We start from the raw sequence: 22,880 nt of genomic DNA, 5'->3' as shown, positions 1-22,880 counted from the left end.
GTCCTTTTGACCATTTATGAATGTGTTATTCAATGCATTTCTATGGGCTTTAGTAGTAAAGTAAATTTTTGTAAATCTTTTTTTTATACCTAAAGGGGTCCTAAAATTCAAAATCAAATAGCTAAATGATCCATAGTAGGACCATCTTAAAACAATTCCATATGTCAGCTAAGCATGTTAGAAAGTATTTCTCCTTGTCTCAGTGACAATGTTTTCTGGCAAAGCTTTCTGGGTCATTGAGTTCACTGATGATAACATGGAATTGTGGTTTGTGTCTGTGAGTAAAGGGAGGCATTCTTCTTTCTACTCATTCCTGCATTTGAAAGAAAACAGCTCAAGTTCGATTAATCATTTCCTCAAGAAAAGTCAAACAATTCACATAATTATTTCAAAGTGGGTCACTATAGCAACAGCCAGACTGTTGAGATGTAGAAGTCCGATAGCCATTGGAAAGTACTGTCTGTTCTGCTGTGTGAGGTTATGTGTGTGTATGTTATGGCCTTTTTTAGTGTTAGCCTGTTAGGGTTATAGCATTTTGGAGCTTTTGCCCCAAAAAATTATGCTGTTTGTTCATCTTGTTCATGTCTGTTCAAAGTGCTGGTGGGAGAGAAGGTTTGTTCTGGAATGCGAGCGCTGTCTTGTTTTGTTGTTAGTCGCCCAGCAGTCAGCCCTCAGCCCTCAGAAGGAGATCAGCAGCGAGAGAGACAGAGGATGCAAGGGAGCCCAAGGAGTGGTGAGAGATGGAAAGAGAGAGAGACAGAGTAAGTGAAAGAGAGACACAAAGAGAGGGAGAGATAGAGGGACTGAGAGAGACAGTGAGAGATGTAGACAACGAGGTAGAGGGAAGAGAGAGAGCATGGAGGAGTCAAGGAATAATATTGAGTGAGGAGAGAAAGAAAAGAAAAGGCAAGGGATTGACAAGCACGGCCAGACACCCTAAGAGGGAGCTACAGAGGGTGACGGAAAGAGTGAGAGAAAGAGAAAGAGAGAGAAAGAGAGAATGCCTGTGTCTCTCAAGAGTGCCATTTCTCTGCAGCCAGTCTCACTGTAAACTGAGAGTTAAAGAGTAAGCAGCAAGCCTGAGTCAGTTTTTCCATCTTAGTCTGCTACTGAGGAGGGGAGGGACGGAGGGCCCGCAGACACTGATTTATCTCTCTCTGGTCTGAGACTTTGAGCCCCTCAGCTCTTGCTATGGAGACGATGAAGTAAGCCATCTGTTATTCCCTCTGCTAAAGCGCTAAGGGTAAAACTTAAAGCGCTAAGCTAAGTTAGCTAAGGGCTAAGAAGGTGTGGGTGCAACATTAATATTTAGATTTGTTAACATTTAAGCAAGACTATATTTATACAGATTGTTGCTGTCTACTGTTGTAAACAGATGGATACTAGCTGTTCTGCTAGGTTGGTCATTCTAAAGATACACTCAACTCAGTTCAAGTTGTGTGTGTGAAGAGTGTGAACTAGAGTGTGTTTTTGTCTCTTTGTGAATTAGTGTGTGTGTGTGTGACTGGAAAATATTTGTCTCCATTCCATGTGTTGTTTATCTTATCTGGTGTTTCCTGTTATTCAGAGTGTGATTGGGAGCTAGCTGGAGTTATTCCCTATAGGAATCTCAGCCTGTCTATCTGACTGCTGTATGTGTGTTGTCTCGTGATGGGCACACTCACAACGGCCAGGCCTGGTCAAGACCAGAGGAATGAGGGCATGAGATATGTAAATAGCCAACCCAGTCTCTCCTCTCTGCTGCCCTGCCCTGCCCTCTCATGTGCCCTACTCAGTCTGGGTCGCTGGGTTGCTGGGTGTTTGTGTAGGCCAGGGCTGCCCAACCCTCTTCCTGGAGATCTACTGTCCTGTAGGTTTTCAGTCCAACCCTAATTTAGCATATGTGATTCAGCTAGTTAAGTTAAGATTTTCATATCCTCATACCATCCTTCTCTCTCACTGGAATTTACGGTATTACCGGCTTAGTACACTTGGGATTGCCAACAAACGCAAAAAAAACATTGGGTGTGTATTACCAGAATGCTAACAACATTAGCACAAGTAATGGTGAATTTCCATGGAGGCTGTTAGCTAAATAGGCTAATGAGCACAAAAAATAGATTCCAGCTCAGAAAGTTATACATATATAGGAAGGAGCTACCGAATATCATTTTTGGTGAGTTTGGACATTTACAAGTGAAAGTGAATGAGAGACATTGTGCAAATGAACACATTTTTGAAGGATGCTTGTCTGATGTTGCTAGGAATATGGGCCTGCCTGCTCTGCTCAGAGAAGATAGGGGAGGAGCAGACAGGCCCTGAACGGAGAGGAGAAAAAATTAAAGGAAATCAACCCAAGGTGCTTTGACTTCACAAACACGGCAGAAAGCTAACACAATATGATGCCCCGTGACCTTATTAATTCAGCCACTTACTTATAACTAGCAAGTTAAACTTAGGGGTCGCCCTACCGCAGAATTCTTCATTTTCCACACAGGAAAAAAGATAAAATGCATAAGAAATATCTTGCTGCGTTTTGTAAATAGATCTAAAATGCTTCTTATTGTAATTTCTGCTCAGCATCAAACAAATTTTGTTCTTCAGTTGTACTTCTCCAATCGGATGAGAATTCAAGAACGGGCATTCTGACTGATGTGTAGCTACTTTTCTCAGGTACTTTTCTCGGTGTAGCCAGCCAAAATATTTTTATAAATTTTCATGATATTCAATTAGTAGTTACAGTCTTGTCCCATCGCTGCAACTCCCGTATGGACTCGGGAGAGGCGAAGGTCAAGAGCCATGCATCCTCTGAAACACGACCCTGCCAAGCCACTCTGCTCACTTAACCCGGAAGCCAGCCGCACCAATGTGTTGGAGGAAACACCGTACAACTGGTGACCGTGTCAGCGTGCATGCGCCCAGCCTGCCACAGGAGTCGCTAGAGCGCGATGGGACAAGGACATCCCGGCCGGCCAAACCCTCCCCTAACCCTGACAATTGTGTGCCTCCTCATGGGTCTCCCGGTCGTGGCGACAGAGCCCGGGATCGAACCTAGGTCTGTAGTGACGCCTCAAGCACTGCAATGCAGTGCCTTAGACCGCTGCACCACTCGAGAGGCCCCAGCAAACTTTCTCAGTAAAATGCAAGATTAACTTTAAGCAAAACATTAGGAAATGTAGCTGGTTCCTTTCTTTCTATGGTGAATATTAGAAATATGATGGCCATGCATAGTTTTTTGCAAAAAAAGACCTTGCTTTTTCATTGTAAGCTCATTTACTTATGTGGCTGCCTGCCAAATAGTGTTGAACTTCTGTTGTCATCTGATGACAATGAAGCTATTTTCTGCCGAATGTGTTGCACTAATGTATTTTCTGTGAAGGAAAACTATAGTTGCACGTCCCTGATTACTCTATTGAAGCAAAAAAAACACTGTTGACCTTCAATAAAAAACGCGACCCCTGTCAATACACAGCTGGACTCACCTGCTCCCACTTTCTCCAGTTGTGCTATTCACAAACAAACACAGGACTGGGTCAACTGTTGTGGGGAATTACAGTAAGCTTCATGATGTAAAATAATGTGACAGTTGAAATTAAGAATACAATCTGCTTTTTCTCGTAATGTATTGCACAAGTTGACTGCAGGTATTTACTAAAAAAATAGCAACAGATATAAAAATGTATTGAAAAATGTACAATATATATATATATATATATATATATATATATAATTGATGGTATTGAAAAACCATCCTGTGGCTATTTCTAAATACCCTGCTATACGGTATATACGGTATACCGCCCAATCCTGAAAGCCAGTCTCTTTGGCACATGACGTGGAGTAAAGGGAGTAGATTAGCTAAAGGTACCCAGGCTAACTGCCTAACATTTTAAGACATTTATTTTTATTGTTAGAGCGGCCTATTGAGTTTCTGGTCAATATAATGAATAATCTGTGGTCACACACGATAACTGACATTTGTTAGTCACACACGATATCTCAATTGGCCCAAGGGGGGTGGTGGGGAGCTGCATCATTCATGGGGGATGACGTGTTTACTGTTGCATTGTTTATGTTATCCATGTTTCTGTTTCCATGTTAATATTGTTTTGGTGAGCGTGTGTGTGTGTGATGTGCATGTGCGTGTGGGTGTGTGTGTGTGTATGTGAGCGAGAGAGACAGAAACAAAGAAACAGAGACAGAAAGAGAGGGAGGAGTTAGCTAACACTTTCCTGGAACAGGGAGCGGTTCAGATGTATGCAAATGGTCAGTAAATCAGGCAGACTGCTGTAATGTACAATGGTTTCAATGTAGCTGACATTAGTGTGTGTGTGTGAGCAGGAGTGAGAGAGTGTGAGTCCTGTCATTGTGTCTATGTAGTGGGTCGTAATGGGTGTAATGCGTGTGTATGTGCGTGTGTGTGTGTGTGTCCTGTTAGTGTGTCTATGTAGACGGCTGTAATGGGCGTTATGTAGTGGATGTAATGACCGCAGGCTAATCTTAGGGGCGAGTCATATGATTACCAAGCCAACACCCTCAGGTCACTGCTGATCACTACCTGTCAGTCGGGAGGGCAACTGAGTGTTTATTTATGCAGGTGTGTGTGTGTGTTTGCGCACGTGTGTGTTTTTGCATGTGTGTGTGTGTGTGTCTGTATTTTGAGGGTTAATTAAACATGAGCCAAAAGAAGCTGATATACTACTGTGTGTCACAATCTCCTCTTTCCCCTTATAATGTTCAGTCTACATCTACACATCACTACTGGCATCCGTCCAAGTTGGCTAACAGTTAGATAAGAGTTGGATAGGAGTTGATATCAAGATACTCCCACACCCTTCGTCCCTCCCCATCTAGGATGCTGCGCTGCAGGAGGGGGAAGTTCAGTTTCCCACTCTGCCCTGGTTGTTTTCGCTGCCCTGGTTTCTAGGCGACGGGCAGACAGACAGACAGACAGACAGGCGGGTGGACAGAGGGTCAGACACAGAGACAGACTCCATGCTGCTGCTAATTGCTCTTTGTCCTCAGTGCGAGGTCAAGCATGTGCCTCACTGCCTGCAGCCTGGTTCAACCAGCCTGCAGGAGAAGGGAGGGGAGAAACGTGGCTTCGTCCCGAATGGTACCCTATTCCCTATTTAGTGCACTACTTTTGACCAAGGGCTATCTGGTCAAAAGTAGTGCACTATTTAGGGAATAGGGTGCCATTTGGGACGTAGCCAGTGCAAGAAGGAATAATGTTAATCCTGATTCCCGCTCTGTAGAGAACTCACCCTGATTTACTGGACCTGTTGCCTGCTGCCTGGCCTGCTCCCCCAGCAGGGAATGAGACGGTCCACATTGAATGGACTAGAGTCACTCTGAATGGACCTTGGTGTGTGTGTGTGTGTGTGTGGGGGGGGGGGGGGGCAAGAGAAGGAAGGAGGGAGTGCAAGGAAGTAAAGAGGGAGGGAGCAAGGGAGCCGAGAAGGGTTGTCAACCACGTCAAGCCCTCTTCATGTTAATTCATTTTCACTTACAGTATATTTTATGGGTTAATTATCCCTTACAGTGCTGCTAGAGTACCTCCCTAAACCAGCCCATGTCTGGCAAAACAGATCTATAAAAATGGCCAACAAAACACATACGCTACTTATACAGTACCATAAAGGAGAAAAGGAGAGAGCTGAGTGTCTGCGTGTTTACGCTCCACCCTCGTACTTGATTGATGAATTAAGGTCACTAATTAGTAAGGAACTCCCCTCATCTGGTTGTCTAGGTCTTAATTGAAAGTAAAAAACAAAAACCCGCAACACTGAGCCCTCCGTGGAATGAGTGTGTCACTCCAGGCCTTTTTTCTGTGTCAGTTAGTTCTTTTCCCTGCTGTTCTCTGCTGTGTTCTAGACTGCTCTACTCTGTGGTGTTTCTGTGTGGTACTGTAGCTATGACCCTGTGGCCAGTTTGATGGTTGCAAAGCCATTCTGTGATGGTGGTGACAGAGCATTATTACATTCTCACTTCATCTCATTTGTTTAAGAGCATATTGAATAATGAGAGCTCTATAGAGTTCTTTGGTCTCAGAGTAAGACATCCCTGGACCCTGCCCAGCCCCAGTCAATCTCACACACAAACAGCACCTCTCTCTCACCTCTCTGGGAGGTGTGGGCTGCGGTCAGCCTGTGTTTACCAAGGGAAACGCTCTGGTCCTAGCTTCAGTTGGGGTCCATCCTGTTCCTGAGGTGTTGCTCCCTCGAGGGAGCCGTCATGCTAAGTAGACAAACACTTCAGCTTAATAAGGTGTGATTGACAGCCATACCTGTGGGTTAGGTGAAGTTTACTGCTACCTCAGGAGGGTCGGAGGAAGGTGAGGGAAGCGGGACTGGAGTTTGGGTGTGTGTGTGTGTGTTTGCTGAACTTGAGTTTGTTCTACTGCTGTTGAATTGGGCTAAACACACATCTGCACCCAGAAAACCTGTGCACACACATATGGGATAGATGTGAGGAAAAACGTGTATTTATTTTATTTATAGTCATAAAGGCTAAGCTATTTTAGCCATTGCTTGTCATCAATTAGATCAATGAGAACCGATGTCTCAATGTGCACCACATTCCAGATATGACACATTGTCTCATTCCCATCCTGTGTAAAAGACGCAGGTTTGACTGATCAGACACAGGCAGCAGCAGGACACATTACATTTCTCATCATACCAGCTGTTTTAGCAGACACTGCTCTGTGTCAGTGGACCTAACATTTCTGCCTACTGAAAAAAATATAAATCGGGGCCTATCCATTTTTCTGTATGCAGGGTTTTTACTCTCTGGACAGAGGGAGATGTTAAGTCACCCACCTTCCCTCTCCCTCCTGTCCAGTAAGCAGCTAATTGCCCCTCTCTCCCTCCCAGTAGGGGTAGGAGGGTACACCCCATCCTGCTTACCACAATGTGCTGATGAGAATACCTCTATCACAGGGACTCATCAGGGCCTCAGAGGAAGGCAGAAAAAAACAACCGATTTGTATTGAGAAGAGACGAGAAGAGATTTGTGAAAGGAGTAGATGGATGGATAGAGGGAGAGGAAAGGGGAGATTATGGCGGAGGGGAAAGAGAGAGGGTATCCTGATAACAATGGTTTCCTCCCCAAAAGCTGCTGATTTTTAGAGGATTAGTTTGTGTCAGAGAGGATTAGCAAAACCAAATCAAATCAAGTTTTATTTGCCACATGCGCCGAATACAACAGTTGTAGACATTACAGTGAAATGCTTGTGTCATTTTTTAAAGAAAGTTAAGTAAAAAATAGATAAGTAAATATTAAAAGCAAATAACTAAAGAGCAGCAGTAAAATAAAATAACAGTAGGGAGGCTATATACAGGGGGGTACCGGTACAGAGTCAATGTTCGGGGGCAACAGGCCTCTGCAACAGGCCTCTGCAGGGGTCATTACATGGTTAGCATCAACTGGCTGATCGTAACCAAACTTCCTCCTCCCCTTCTTCCACCTTTTCATCTCCAAGCACTGCTCGATGACCTACACAACAATGTCTTATTTTACATCATGACAATAGTTCACATGATATGCTAGAACTATGTTGGGTAGCCTAAATCTGAAATGACACCCTATTTCCAATTAGGGCTGTCACGATACCAGTATCGCAATATTTTTTCAATGGCAAAAATTCAAACACGAAGCAGACCAAACTCTTTGGTCCTTAAAAAATCTGATGTAAGTCAAAAATTGTGTGCTATAGCTTGGAAGATACATAAATGTGACTCTGGATGACACTATAATAATGTTTGTTTCCAACATTAGGGCTGTTTTCCTGAAGAAGTTAAATCTGCTTGGTGTTTTGTTTCCTTGCCATGATAGACGGGTTAGCTGACAACGTCACGAAAATGATGCGCATGCTTCAGTGGGGTGGAAGTCTGTGTGTTGTTGTGATTCTGTATGGCCAGATAGCTAGCAACTATGACAATAAGCTGCCATGTGGGGAATCGTAGGTGGCTCGTTTCAGCTAGTTTTATCTTGTTATTGATACCATGTATTGTTTTGAGTTGTTTTGACTGATGTCACGTCTATGGTAATATGGATAAAATTCACTAGTTAGCTAACCAACAACTGTAACAATGTATTTGAGAAACAAGTGCTCATTGTGCAAATGTATTTATATTTTCAATATATATGTTGTCAACAATCTAAGCCAACCCCGTCAGTTTTGCCCCATAGTTGCGCATGCATCGGTTTTGTTGCTAAACAACCAACCAGTCTATACTAATGAGTATCGTGATACTGGTGTCATCCTCGCCCTATTTTCTATATTGCATACATTACTTTTGGTCAGAGCCCTATGTGACTCACAGTGCACTATACTGTAGGGAATAGGGTGTCATTTCAGACGTAGCTTCTGCATTATTTAATGACTTATGATATGCTAAAGTACCATAATACTACTACTGAGGTAGTCCTATGGCTAGTTGGTCTCTCCAATGGAGCCAGTCACACTGTTTTCTAATGTAATTGCAGTCATCAGCTAATTGCTGCTGTCAGTGTCAAATGTTGTGGCTGTTTGCTAAGTAAAGAGCTGTTAGCTAACTGTAGCTGTTAGCTAATTGTAGCTAATTTCCCAGTTGCTAATGTAAGCTTGTACTAGCTGTTTGCTAATTGCAGTTATTGACTCAGTGTAGAGTAGACAAACTCCTGTCTTTACAGTTGAGTGAAAGGAAAGCCAACCCCCCACAACCATTTCAACCCGACCCTGCCTAGCCAAGCCCAAATAGACAGACACGTGCTTCTAAGTTCAGGGGGTCAGATATAACCTTGTTAAATGGCTATGGCTTCTGGAACTACAGAGCGGAGTTGGACGGGACCTTTAATAAGTATATGGGTTATTTATTGATTTGGTATCTTGTAGGGCTGGGACGATACCAGTATCGCGATACTCGTTAGAATCGTGGCAAGGAAACAAACCACAAAGTGAATTTACCTCCTTTAGGGAAACAGCCCTAATGTTGCAAACAAACAAACATTATGTTGTCATCAAGGTTAACATGTATTTATTGTCCAACCTATAACACACAATATTTTACACACAGCAGGTTTTTAAAGGACCAAAGAGTTTGGTTGCTTCGTGTTCTCAGTATCGTCCCAGCTAGTATCTTGTAATTAGAGACTATAGACAACCCTATGAAGTTGTAGTGCTGATGCTGGGCTAGATGAACATATGCAGTGGGGAGAACACGTATTTGATACACTGCCGATTTTGCAGGTTTACCTACTTACAAAGCATGTAGAGGTCTGTAATTTTTATCATAGGTACACTTCAACTGTGAGAGACGGAATCTAAAACAAAAATCCAGAAAATCACATGATTTTTAAGTAGTTAATTTATATTTTATTGCATGACATAAGTATTTGATCACCTACCAACCAGTAAGAATTCCGTCTCTCACAGACCTGTTAGTTTTTCTTTAAGAAGCCCTCCTGTTCTCCACTCATTACCTGTATTAACTGCACCTGTTTGAACTCGTTACCTGTATAAAAGACACCTGTCCACACACTCAATCAAACGGACTCCAACCTCTCCACAATGGCCAAGACCAGAGAGCTGTGTAAGGACATTAGGGATAACATTGTAGACCTGCACAAGGCTGGGATGGGCTACAGGACAATAGGCAAGCAGCTTGGTGAGAAGGCAACAACTGTTGGCGCAATTATTAGAAAATGGAAGAAGTTCAAGATGACAGTCAATCACCCTCGGTCTGGGGCTCCATGCAACATCTCACCTCGTGGGGCATCAATGATCATGAGGACGGTGAGGGATCAGCCCAGAACTACACGGCAGGACCTGGTCAATGACCTGAAGAGAGCTGGGACCACAGTCTCAAAGAAAACCATTAGTAACACACTACGCCGTCATGGATTAAAATCCTGCAGCGCACGCAAGGTCCCCCTGTTCAAGCCAGCGCATGTCCAGGCCCGTCTGAAGTTTGCCAATGACCATCTGGATGATCCAGAGGAGGAATGGGAGAAGGTCATGTGGTCTGATGAGACAAAAATATAGCTTTTTGGTCTAAACTCCACTCGCCGTGTTTGGAGGAAGAAAAAGGATGAGTACAACCCCAAGAACACCATCACAACCGTGAAGCATGGAGGTGGAAACATCATTCTTTGGAGATGCTTTTCTACAAAGGGGACAGGACGACTGCACCGTATTGAGGGGAGGATGGATGGGGCCATGTATCGCGAGATCTTGGCCAACAACCTCCTTCCCTCAGTAAGAGCATTGAAGATGGGTCATGGCTGGGTCTTCCAGCATGACAACGACCCGAAACACACAGCCAGGGCAACTAAGGAGTGGCTCCGTAAGAAGCATCTCAAGGTCCTGGAGTGGCCTAGCCAGTCTCCAGACCTGAACCCAATAGAAAATCTTTGGAGGGAGCTGAAAGTCCGTATTGCCCAGCGACAGCCCCGAAACCTGAAGGATCTGGAGAAGGTCTGTATGGAGGAGTGGGCCAAAATCCCTGCTGCAGTGTGTGCAAACCTGGTCAAGACCTACAGGAAACGTATGATCTCTGTAATTGCAAACAAAGGTTTCTGTACCAAATATTAAGTTGAGCTTTTCTGATGTATCAAATACTTATGTCATGCAATAAAATGCAAATTAATTACTTAAAAATCATACAATGTGATTTTCTGGATTTTTCGTCTCTCACAGTTGAAGTGTACCTATGATAAAAATTACAGACCTCTACATACTTTGTAAGTAGGAAAACCTGCAAAATCGGCAGTGTATCAAATACTTGTTCTCCCCACTGTAGCTATCCTAGCTCAGTTGTAGTAACAGTGGGGGAGGAACTTGTCTGTCGGAAAAATGGAAGAGGAAAGTGGAAGGGGGAGAAAGTAAGGAACTTGTCTGTCGGCCTTGCATTAAAGACCATAATTGGTTAAAGAAAATTGTGATAAATAAAAAAGTATAACAGTTTAATTTAAGGACCAAAGGATTGACAGCCGTCCCATATAGATTGCAAAATAGTTGGGAAGAGATTTTTTACGTACTGATTCCATGGCAAATGGTTTATGAACTGATACGCAAAACGACGCTGGATTCAAAACTTTATATTATTTTACAAAATTCTTGCAACCAATAGAATGTTATTTATATGGGGGATACAATCTTCCCAGGTCTGCAGACAGAATCATTAGATCATTTGTTTTGGTACTGTCCATTTGTAGCTTGTTTTTGGTCACAGGTCCAGGAATGGCTGAAGGATTGCAATATTTACCTGGAGCTAACCCTGCAGATAGCACTACTGGGTGATCTGAAAAGTCATAGTCAATCGATCAATAATATAATAATACTTTTAGCAAAAAAAATTATTTTCAATTTACAATCTATAGAAACAATGAGAATAGAAGGGTTCAGAATTTTTGTGAAACATCACAGTACAGTTGAGAAATATATGGCAAGTAAAAATCCAATATGGATGGTGTTAAGAGATAGATGGGAGGGGTTGAATGGTGCTGAAGGTTGGGACTAATAACAACTAATAACAACAAAATGACTAATGTAAAACATACTGCGTCCATAATAAGTATATAGGTTGAGAACTTTTGTGAAAGAGCACAGTTTGGGGGATATGGCATGTAGAGGCAAACCGGATGGACATCATGAAAATGATCAGAGAGGTTGAGGGTAGAGGAAGTTCAGGAGTAAAAACAAACAAAATATAATTATTGTGAAATTGACTCTGTCCATAAAATGTATATAGTATGTATAGTATATAAGCTGGAAGTAGAGGCCTAAGCATTGTTGTTCACTAGTTTACTCCAATTAAGGGAGGGGTGGTGGGGTTGGAAAGGAAAATATATATTTTTTAAAGGATATGTATATATATATGTATGTATATGTATTTATATGTATGAATGTGTATATGTATGTCTGTGTATGTATGTATATGTATATATACAGCTCTGGGACCACTGCAAAAATATAAGTTTCTCTGGTTTTACTATTTATAGGTATGTGTTTGGGTGAAATTAAATTTTTTGTTTTATTCTATAAACTACTGACAACTTTTCTCCCAAATTCCAAATAAAAATATTGTCATTTAGAGCATTTATTTGCAGAAAATGACAACTGGTCAAAATAACAAAAAAGATGCAGTGTTGTCAGACCTCAAACAATGCAAAGAAAATAAGTTCATGTTAATTTTTAAACAACACAATACTAATTTTTTAACTTAGGAAGAGTTCAGAAATCAATATTTGGTGGAATAACCCTGATTTTCAATCACAGCTTTCATGCGTCTTGGCATGCTCTCCACCAGTCTTTCACATTGATGTTTTTTTTTATGCCACTCCTGACGCAAAAATTCAAGCAGCTTGGCTTTGTTTGATGGCTTGTGACCATCCATCTTCCTCTTGATCACATTCCAGAAGTTTTCAATGGGGTTCAGGTCTGGAGATTGGGCTGGCCATGACAGGGTCTTGATCTGGTGGTCCTCCATCCACACCTTGATTGACCTGGCTGTGTGGCATGGCGCATTGTCCTGCTAGAATAACCAATCCTCAGAGTTGGGGAACAATGTCAGAGCAAAAGGAAGCAAGTTTTCTTCCAGGACAACCTTGTACGTGACTTGATTCATGCGTCCTTCACAAAGACAAATCTGCCCGATTCCAGCCTTTCTGAAGCACCCCCAGATCATCACCGATCCTCCACCAAATTTCACAGTGGGTGAGAGACACTGTGGCTTGTAGGCCTCTCCAGGTCTCCGTCTAACCAATAGACGACCAGGTGTTGGGCAAAGCTGAAAATTGGACTCATCAGAGAAGATGACCTTACTCCAGTCCTCTATAGTCCAATCCTTATGGTCTTTTGCCAACCTCAGCCTCGCTTTTCTTTGCTTCTCATTGATGAAGGGCTTTTTTCTAGCTTTGCACGACTTCAGCCCTGCCCCTAGGAGCCTGTTTCGAACCGTCCTCGCCTTGCACTTCACCCCAGCTGCCTTTCGCCATTATTTTTGTAGGTCTCTTGATGTCATCCTACGGTTGTTGAGTGACATTCTAATGAGTTGGCGGTCATCCCAGTCAGTAGAGAGTCGTTTTCGCCCTCTGCCAGTCTGTAGCTTTGTTGTCCCCAATGTCTGCTGCTTGACCTTGTTCTTATGAACCGTTGTCTTTGACATGTTAAGGATGGAAGCAACCTGACGCTCACTGTATCCCTCTGCCAGTAAAGCCAGAATTGAACCCTTCTTTTCCTCACTCAAAACTTTCCTTTTCAACTCTTTTGGCATGGTCAATAGTTATTTTTTTATTAATAATACTTTTGAGGTACTATTAGCACTGTTTTTGCCATCCAGCTGGTCCTATTGCAAGAGGATAGTGATGACCACAGCAGTGGTTTTTATACTTTTCCTCGTTAAATAAGATTTGGTTCAGATGATCACCTAATCAGTACCTATTTCAGTAGAATGAGGTGTGCCTGTGTTGGATTCCAACAGACACTGGAATGGAATGGCTGTCATACATGTAGAGATGCTGATTTAAGAAAAAAGTATCTTAATTATTTCCAGAGCTGTTTATGTATATATTTGCAAAAAAAAAACATATTGGGGATTGGAAGTGATGCAGACAATTACATTGATAGAAGTTACAATCTATATGAAGTATTAAAGCTGATCTACCCCCTAAAGAAATCATTTAAAATTTACATGTAAAATTAAAATACAGCGGGGGAGTGATATGGAGCGTCAGCAAGTCAACTAAAGTTGAACTCTTGACTGTGTTGGATTATGTCCTTATATGGATGTGGGGAACCCTGGATCGGCAGTGGGGTCAGACTAGATGAATGGTGACTATCTGAGGACTAAACAGGGACAGGGAGGAGAGAGGAATGGAGGATATGGCTAGAAGACACACAACAGACACATGACATTCACCAGACACTAATTACTGTAAAACACACTGGCATAACGTTGGCTAGAAGAACGTATAGCCATCATACTGTGACTTAGTGGATTTTAATGTAGTCCGCTACGGTCATAATTCATTTGATGTAGCTAGCCTATACAGAATGTCCTTCCACAATGTTATCCTATACCTACCACAAGGTCCTAAGTGATTTTGGGTGTTTAACTAAGAGGGTTTGGGTGTTTTCAGATGGTAATTTGAGTTCACATCAGTTAGACTTGAGGGTTATAGACAGAGGCCACTGTGTTCAGCCACTGTGTAATCAGGAGAGAGAGGGATGCCCTGAAGATATCGAGCTAGGTGGGGTTTCAATTAGATAAAAGGAAGAAAGCCTAGGAGTGTGTGTGTGTGTGGTCAGATTGACATATTTTGCTATGTTTCAGACAACTTGCTACTCTATGTTTCATGTTTGATGTTTTATTCACTTATAGAATGAAACTTTGCATTGGTGTGTGTGTGTGTGTGTGTGTGTGCGCGCGCACGTGTGGAACCTATGTGAGTGAGTACATGTGTGTCTATGTGTGTGACAGTCCTGTCTTGATGTAGTGCCCAGTGGCCCTAGCAATCTGTCAATGTTCTTCCTCTGTGGTGGCTGTCGTGATGTTTCATCCCTCTCCACCTCCGTCCATATAGGCCTTCAGTATCCCATGGGCCTTGTGGCTGTGGGTTTCCCGGGAGACCGACGGGCTCTGGGCTGTTGGCAGGTTGAAAGTAAACAGTGTGGTGGTATGGGATTGACAGGGAGCATTCCCAAATGGCCCTAGAGAAAGGGTAGAGTCAGCAGGTTTATGCATTCACAGAGTATTCTATTCTTGTAGATACAGTATGTCCTCTGGAGACTCATGTGGATAAGATGTCAGACGTATTGTCTATAAAGACAAGATGACTCCTCTTTAAATAAATGCAATAGTTTAGATTTACGATTTTTTTCCCATTGTAAGGGGTTGACTAGTGTTATGCTTTACTTCATTTTGACAGGGGGAACTATCCGACCGTAGTAGAGGTTTATTAGACGAGCTATCACATTTCAGTCTGTCAGTCAGCAATGCCAGTGATAGTAATTCTCTAGCTGGTGGGTGCATTGTGTCACTCTGAGCTGATGATGAGAGACAAAGCAGCGTCTTCGTTTAGGCCCTTCAACTGCTTCAAGAGGCTCTGTCATTCTGTGGTATGTTGTTTTTTGCCAGGGTGCGTAGGTTTCATGCTGACTCCAATCCCACGTATTTTCCTCTTAGTGATCAGCACACACCCATATGAAAGAGCTCTCTCTCTCTCTCTCTCTCGCTCTCTCTCTCTTTCTCTCTCTATGTGTTTATATAGTATCAATCTGCATTTTGACCTACCGTGAGTGTTGTTAGGTGTGTTTACATGTATGTGTGGGATAATTGTTCGTGCTGTGTGTGATATGGGTCAGATGCCTGTCCAGATTCAGATATTGTAAGAGCGCACATTTTCAAAGCTTTCTGTAGCTAGCTGACAGTGATGCAATGATATCAACAGCGGTAGAGGATGTGGAAGTTATGAAGGAAATGATTCCCCCTACAGCTGTGGAGGGTGATGGTGATCGATGGTCATGTGTGTCTGTAGTGGGTTTGGATCTGGAATTTTGTTAAGAGCTGGAATGGTTTATTTGAATTGATCTGTACTGTACTGTACTAGAGAGCCCTGTGTAATGACCTTCAGCTGGAGTCTGTTGTGGGGCTCCCTCCCTCCATCCTTTCTCTCTCAGATGGTTGGGGCTATTGAAAGCTCTGCTCTGAACAGACTGATTAAGTGTGTGTGGTCCTGGCTGACCGGACACCCGATCCTCCCTGTTTTACCTGTGTGTGTGTGTGTGTGTGTGTGTGTGTGTGTGTGTGTGCGTGCATGCATATTTAAAGAGAGCCTTTCTCAGCCTTACTGGAGTTGTTCAACAGAACACAAGAATGCAAACACAGCGCCAGAGAATGTGTGCTTTTGTCTTTGTTTTGGTTCTTTAAACGGTTCCTTCTATTGTTTTACTACATTCAAATCACCTCCCTTTTGTATTGGCTCCCTCTACCCCTCACATAGACCCTATGTTGTCCCTATATGCGTCCATCCCTTCTTCTGTCTCCAGACCTTCAGTGTGTGACTCTACTCTGAGTTGCACTGGGCCTTTGCTCTATGCTCTGGGCAGCAGCCTCGAGGCAGAGACCATTGCAGCATCAGTATGCTGTAAACAAATAATTTTGGGGTCCTTTCAATGATTTGTTCATTTCATTTTACCAAAACATTTAAGTAAGTATTTTAAGTGATTTAATTTACTAAATATTTGATAATATTTCTCTATACTTTTAGAGGATTGTGGGTAATTCAAAGTTTTCTGACTTTATTATTATTTTACACAATGTTGTATGCATGTCTGAAGAAAGAAAATTATTTTTCTGTATTAGTATTAAGCAGCTTGTAAGAGGTGTAATGGCTCATGATGAACGGCTATTAAAACAGTCAAGCACATTGATGTTCAATGATGAGACAACCTATTCCCACCAGCACGGTTCTTAATGACGGAGGCAAATGCAGCACTCTGTAATGCTTGCAGTTTGTCTGCAGTTACTACTGGTGGACTGAGCACTGTGCTCAATAAAGTGGGTTAATATGGCAAATTATCAAATACATTACACAATGGTAAACATTAAATGTTTGTGAAACACTTATATTTTCAGTTTACTAAATAATTGTGTTACTTCAACTCATATTTAATCATATTATCTCTAAATCCAACACATTTTTATGCCTATTATTAATTCCCTGGACTTTATTTGTGTAAATTCAAACAACTTATTCAAGTTTATTTTACTCAAAAACATAGGATATTACATTTACTCAATAATATTGTGTAAATGTGTTGCCTTAATTTTATTAAGTAGATTCAACACTTCATTTTTTACAGTATAGCATCTGTCTGCAGACACAGCTGTTTGTTCATGGCTTGTTGGGGTTATTTTGGCCAGCAGGCGTAGGGTCAGGGGTGGGGTCAGGGGTCCAACCAAAATGTCACACCCTGTCCTGACCCGACCATGCTGCTCCTGCTCCTGCACCTGCCCTTGTGGTGCTCTGGAGGCCTGCGACTGTGCTAATTGTATGTTTGTGGGAAGGAAGAGGGAGGCAACTGGAGCTTTAGTGTGTAGGGGATGAATGGATGGAGAGATGGACTCTGTCATGTCTCTAGTCCATCATAGCATCCACACAATTTGCATAGGTAGAAGTTGCCTTTATCCCTTATCCAAGTACAGATATTTTAAACCCCCTAATGGTTGAGATTTGGAAATTGGGCACATTAATCTGATCCTAGATCTGTGTTTAGAGTGTAGAACACACTCACAGTTTAGGGTGTTCCTATAACTGTCCCCCTGTCTCGTAAATGAAAAGGATGGCGAGAATAGGGGTCAGAGGGGAGTGGATAGGAAGAAGGGGTCTGGAGTGCACCTACTCTACTGTAAGCAGGTCCCAGTTAATGGTTAGTGAAAGGAGGATCTGTTTATCTGTCTACAGTCTGAATAATTGGGTTACTTGGAGTGGATACTGACTGTCTCTCCTGTTGTGGGGGGCTTTTAACACTGTGGGTGGCATGGCTTTGTGCTGTGGTAGACTTTATTGTGATTATTGAGAGATGCGAGTCTGCATTTGAAATGAGTGTCTTTATATGAGTCTAATCTACAATCTTTCTCTCCCTCTTTCCCTCTGTAGTGGAGCCAGCGGACCTCTTGAAGATTTTAGATTTTCCCAGTTTACCTGACGGCGTTACGAAAACGACAGGTTTCTGCGCGCATAGGAAGTCAACAAAAGGAGCCGATGTGGCCTACAGAGTATCCAAAGAAGCCCAGCTCAGTGCCCCCACCAAACAGTTGTACCCTGGTAAGTACCTGATCATGACCATTCACTGATTGGTTGATCTCCTTTGACCTCTAAACTGAAATGATACCTGTTCCTTTCTTTCATGTCTTCCTCACTTACTGTATCTCCTCTGATCGTCCCGTCCTCTACTACTCCAATGTACAGATTACCTTGTTTACTGAAATATCATCTAATGCTTTTAGCTTTTAAGATTCCTCCTATCCTGACTCGTGTTAGTGGGATGCTAAAGATACTACCTAGCTAAGTTTGTTCTTATTGGCTGCTTGTGGCCTCTCCTCTACTAAGTATGTTCCTATTAGCTGCTCAATAAAAAAAAAAAAAACTACTGTAGAACACTGGTGTAGTGTTCTGACCTGCCTGAGAAGTCCCTGACTTTTCCTCCCACCTGTGCCATTCCTCCCATCCCCTCACACGCCCTGCTCCCCTTCCAACTAGCTATCTGTTTTATTGGCAATTGCATCATGATCACATGATAGTTTACAGCACTGCAGATTGGGTGGGCCAAATGTGCAGACTCACCTCCCACTATAGACCTCCACACACACATAGACATCAAAGATGGCGCCGTACTGTATGGCTGCTGTTTTGCAAGCGCCGACCCAACTTCGCTATTTTGTGATTCTTTTGTCGTAAATTTTTAGTCTATTTTCACATAATGTATCAGCTATTATTTCTTACAACCGACAAGAACTCTTGAACATCAGATCGGCAGGTACTTACCTCAATTCCGGCTTCTACTTCGACTCATCTGCCCTGGGCTCTCTCTGTAATTCCAACCCAATATTTGGGCTACCCAAGAGGAAGTGCCGGCGTTACAGAGAAAAGAGAGGGGGGGTCCTGGTGAGATTAAGGCAAAGGGAAAACTGGCCACCTCTTCCCTCCATTCTACTGGCGAATGTACAGTCACTTGATAATAAGATGGATGACCTCCGATCGCAGATTCGCTACCAATGGGACTCTCGGAATTGCAATATTCTTTGCTTTTCAGAAACACATATTTCCTGTATATAGTATGCTTACTTACTTACTTACTTTAATGGGTATTTCATATTTCCTATTCTTATTTCTCGTGTGCTTTTTTTCTAGTAATACATTGTTATTGATTATTGCATTGTTGGGTTTTGAGTTAGCAAGAAAGGCATTTCACTGTACTTGTGCATGTGACATTAAAACTAGAAACACACACACACACACACACACACCATGCTCACAAACAGTCTCCCACCGCCACCTCTCCCATGATCTCTCAATCCTTCATGCAACATAATTCACTTCAGTAAGCATTAGCTCTGTTGGAGTGTTTGGATTGAATTTTAGCCAAACTCTATAGACCTGTCAGGTTGTGGTTGTTTCAAGCCTTTTGGCCTTACATGAACAGTTCTGGTGCCAAGTTTCAAGCTTCAAGTTTTAATGTCACGTGCACAACTACAGTGAAATGCCTTTCGATCATTGTTGAGTGACTTATATTTATACTCCAATGTCCAAGATCAGCTCAGCATAACAGCATACCTCATAACCAGAGGAGGCTGGTGGGAAGAGCTATAGGAGGACGGGTTCATTGTAATGGCTGGAATAGAATAAATGGAACGGTATCAAACATACGGAAACCACATGTTTGACTTCATTTCATGTATTCCATTCCAGCCATTACAATGAACCCGACCTCCTATAGCTCCTCCCACCAGCCTCCTCTGCTCATAACACACACAGACTCTCTCGCTCTCTCTCTCTCTCTCTCTCTCTCTCTCTCTCTCTCTCTCAATTTTTCTTTACAATCCTCCTCACGTCTGTTCCATCTGTGCACATCTGCGTTGAATAAAGATGGAGCTCGTTCTGTTTCTAATTCAGACACACTGAAAAAGGAAAGAAGAAAATGAGCAGACAGTCATAGAGGCATACTAATTCTTCCATTTTGGAAACCTCAGGCTCAGATTCAGTGGAAATCAAACTCCAGTAAAATTCATAGGTCTGGAAGTGGTGGCAGGATGGAGAGAGAGGCAGACGGAGATGGAGGGAGGGGAGGGAGGAGGGGGATCCACTCTTCCTCCCCTTCTATTGTGCTGACGTGGCTCTGGCTTACTGTTCTGCGGTGCACAGCAGCACTCTTTTTCTCTGTCTTTCTTTCTTTCTCCCTCTCTTTCTCCCCTCTCCTCTTTCTTTCTCATTGTCTTATACCCTCTCTCTCTCTTTCACTGCTGCTTTTTCATTATTATGTATTTTTGTTTAGTCTGTTTTATCTTTTCTTCCTGGTTACTGTCGCTCAGAGAGATGTACTAGCTAGCCAACATCTCTTTCTATTGCATTCTGGGTAAGGCCGGCATATTTATTTATGCAACTGTCAAAATGTGTTACCCAGACAGAAGCCCAATTTATCTGGAATGTGTTATCAGAAATTCCCAAGAGTTTAAAGTGGTTGAGCAAGGGAAAGAGTTGAAAACGTTTTTAATGTCACATGCACAAGTACAGTGAAATGCCTTTCTTGCAAGCTCTAAACAAGTGTGTGTGTGAGAGAGGGGGATCGGATTCGGCAGTAGGGGGTAGAGAGAGAAAATCCTCAAATCCCATTCTTGTGAGTTAAGTTGACTGAAAATTCAGTTGGTTGACAGCCAAGTGTGTGAAGAATGTCTCCCTGATCACAGCATTTCTTTGGGCGGCCTAGAGGAGGCCTGGAGGAGGCTTGGCCAAGCGGATGTTTGATCCACATCAAGGGTTTTCTTAAAGGCTTAATGCAGAGCTGAGACACAATGCTCTCCAAACAAGTCCTGTTTACTTTGACATCAATATAGAGGCTAAAATCTTAAACTTGGGCTTCTGTTCTGTTTACTTACAGCCTAATGAAATAGTCTCAAGCAACACTCTAGGAAGGACCAACCACAACTCTGTTGTAGAACATTCTCAATATTCAACTTGACAAAAATATAAACGCAACATGTAAAGTGTTTCATGAGCTGAAATAAAACATCCCAGAAATGTTCCATATATCCCTGTTAGTGAGAATTTCTCCTTTGCCAAGATAATCCATCCACTTGATAGGTGTGGCATATCAAGAAGCTGATTAAACAGCATGATCATTACACAGGTGCACCTTGTGCTGAGGATAATAAAAGGCCACTCTAAAATGTGCAGTTTTGTCACACAACACAATGCCACAAATGTCTCAAGTTTTGAGGGAACATGCAATTGGCATGCTGACTGCAGGAATGTCCACCAGAGCTTCTGCCAGATAATTAAATGTTCAATTCTCTACAATAAGCTGCCTCCAACATTGTTTTAGAGAATTTGGCAGTACGTCCAACCAGCATCACAACCGCAGACCGTATTCACGCCAGCCCAGGACCTCCACATCCGGTTTCTTCACGTGCGAGATTGTCTGAGACCAACCACTCGGACAGCTGATGAAACTGAGGAATATTTATGTCTGTAATAAAGGCCATTTGTGGGGAAAAAAATATTCTGATTGGCGGGGCCTGGCTCCCCAGTGGGTGTACCTGGCTCCCAAGTGGGTGGGCCTATGCCCTTCCAGGCCCACCCATGGCTGCGCCCCTGCCCAGTCATGTGAAATCCATAGATTAGGGGATAATTAATTTATTTCGATTGACTGATTTCCTTATATGAACTGTAACTCAGTAAAATTGTTGCATATTGCATTTATATTTTTGTTCAGTATAGAACAAACTAAACAACATCGGAATCATGGTAGAACCTTTGAAAAATACATTCCAGAATTTTAAGATTCCAACATTTTAAGAAATGTAAGATCTCAAGCCCTGCGGTTCGGAGTGGTTTAAAAACTAGCAGAGGTCTATGATGTGGTCCATATTTGGGTCCAGTCATTCACCTCAACATAGATATACAGTGCCTTCGGAAAGTATTTTGACCCCTTGACATTTTCCACATTTTGTTACGTTACAATAGATTAAATACAACATTTTCCTCATCAATCTACACACAATACCCCATAATGACAAAACAAAAACAGGTTTTTAGAAAAACATAAATAACTTATTTACGTAAGTATTCAGACCCTTTGCTATGAGGCTCTAAATTGAGATCAGGTGCATCCTGTTTCCATTGATCATCCTTGAGATGTTTCTACAAGTTGATTGGAGTCCACCTGTGGTAAATTCAATTGATTGGACATGATTTAAAAAGGCACACACCTGTCTATATAAGGTCCCACAGTTGACAGTGCATGTCAGAGCAAAAACCAAGCCATGAGGTCGAAGGAATTATCTGTAGAGCTCCGAGACAGGATTGTGTCGAGGCACAGATCTGGGGAAGGGTACTAAAACATTTCTGCAGCATTAAAGGTCCCCAAGAACACAGTGGCCTCCATCATTCTTAAATGGAAGAAGTATGGAATCACCAAGACTCTTCCTAGAGCTGGCCTCCAGGCCAAACTGAGCAGTCGGGGGAGAAGGGCTTTGGTCAGGGAGGTGACCAAGAACCAGATGGTCACTCTGATAGAGCTCCAGAGTTCCTCTTTGGAGATGGGAGAACCTTCCAGAAGGACAAGCATCTCTGCAGCACTCCACCAATCAGGCTTTTACGGTAGAGTGGCCAGACGGAAGCCACTCCTCAGTAAAAGGCACATGACAGCCCGCTTGGAGTTTGCCAAAAGGCACCTAAAGACTCTCAGAACATGAGAAACAAGATTCTCTGGTCTGATGAAACCAAGATTGAACTCTTTGGCCTGAATGCCAAGCGTCACGTCTGGAGGAAACCTGGCACCATCCCTACTGTGAAGCATGGTGGTGGCAACATCATGCTGTGGGGATGTTTTTCAGCGGCAGGGACTAAGAGACTAGTCAGGATGAAGGGAAAGATGAATGGAGCAAAGTACAGAGAGATCCTTGATGAAAACCTGCACAAACCTGCTCAGGACCTCAGACTTGGACGAATGTTTACCTTCCAACAGGACAATGACCCTTAGCACACAGCCAAGACAACGCAGGAGTGGCTCGGGACAAGTCTCTGAATGTCCTTGAGTGGCCCAGCCAGAGCCTGGACTTGAACCCGATCTAACATCTCTGGAGAGACCTGAAAATAGCTGTGCAGCCACGCTCCCCATCCAACCTGACAGA

At 42.8% G+C, this 22,880-nt stretch overlaps 1 protein-coding gene across 1 annotated transcript in view; it reads left to right on the top strand.

Annotated features, from left to right (window-relative positions):
• The window catches only part of LOC311099389 (collagen alpha-1(V) chain-like), a 140,575-nt gene that overhangs the window by 29,427 nt on the left and 88,268 nt on the right, over positions 1-22,880 (top strand). The window contains 1 exon segment of the mRNA XM_084140090.1: positions 17,629-17,796. Coding sequence (XP_083996216.1) covers positions 17,629-17,796 — 168 coding nt within the window.

The sequence above is a fragment of the Coregonus lavaretus genome, assembly GCF_964263955.1.
Source record: "Coregonus lavaretus genome assembly, chromosome: 24".
NCBI lineage: Eukaryota > Metazoa > Chordata > Actinopteri > Salmoniformes > Salmonidae > Coregonus > Coregonus lavaretus.
The sequence above is the reverse complement of the archived record's forward strand: the minus strand, read 5'-3'. Positions and strand labels throughout refer to the sequence as shown.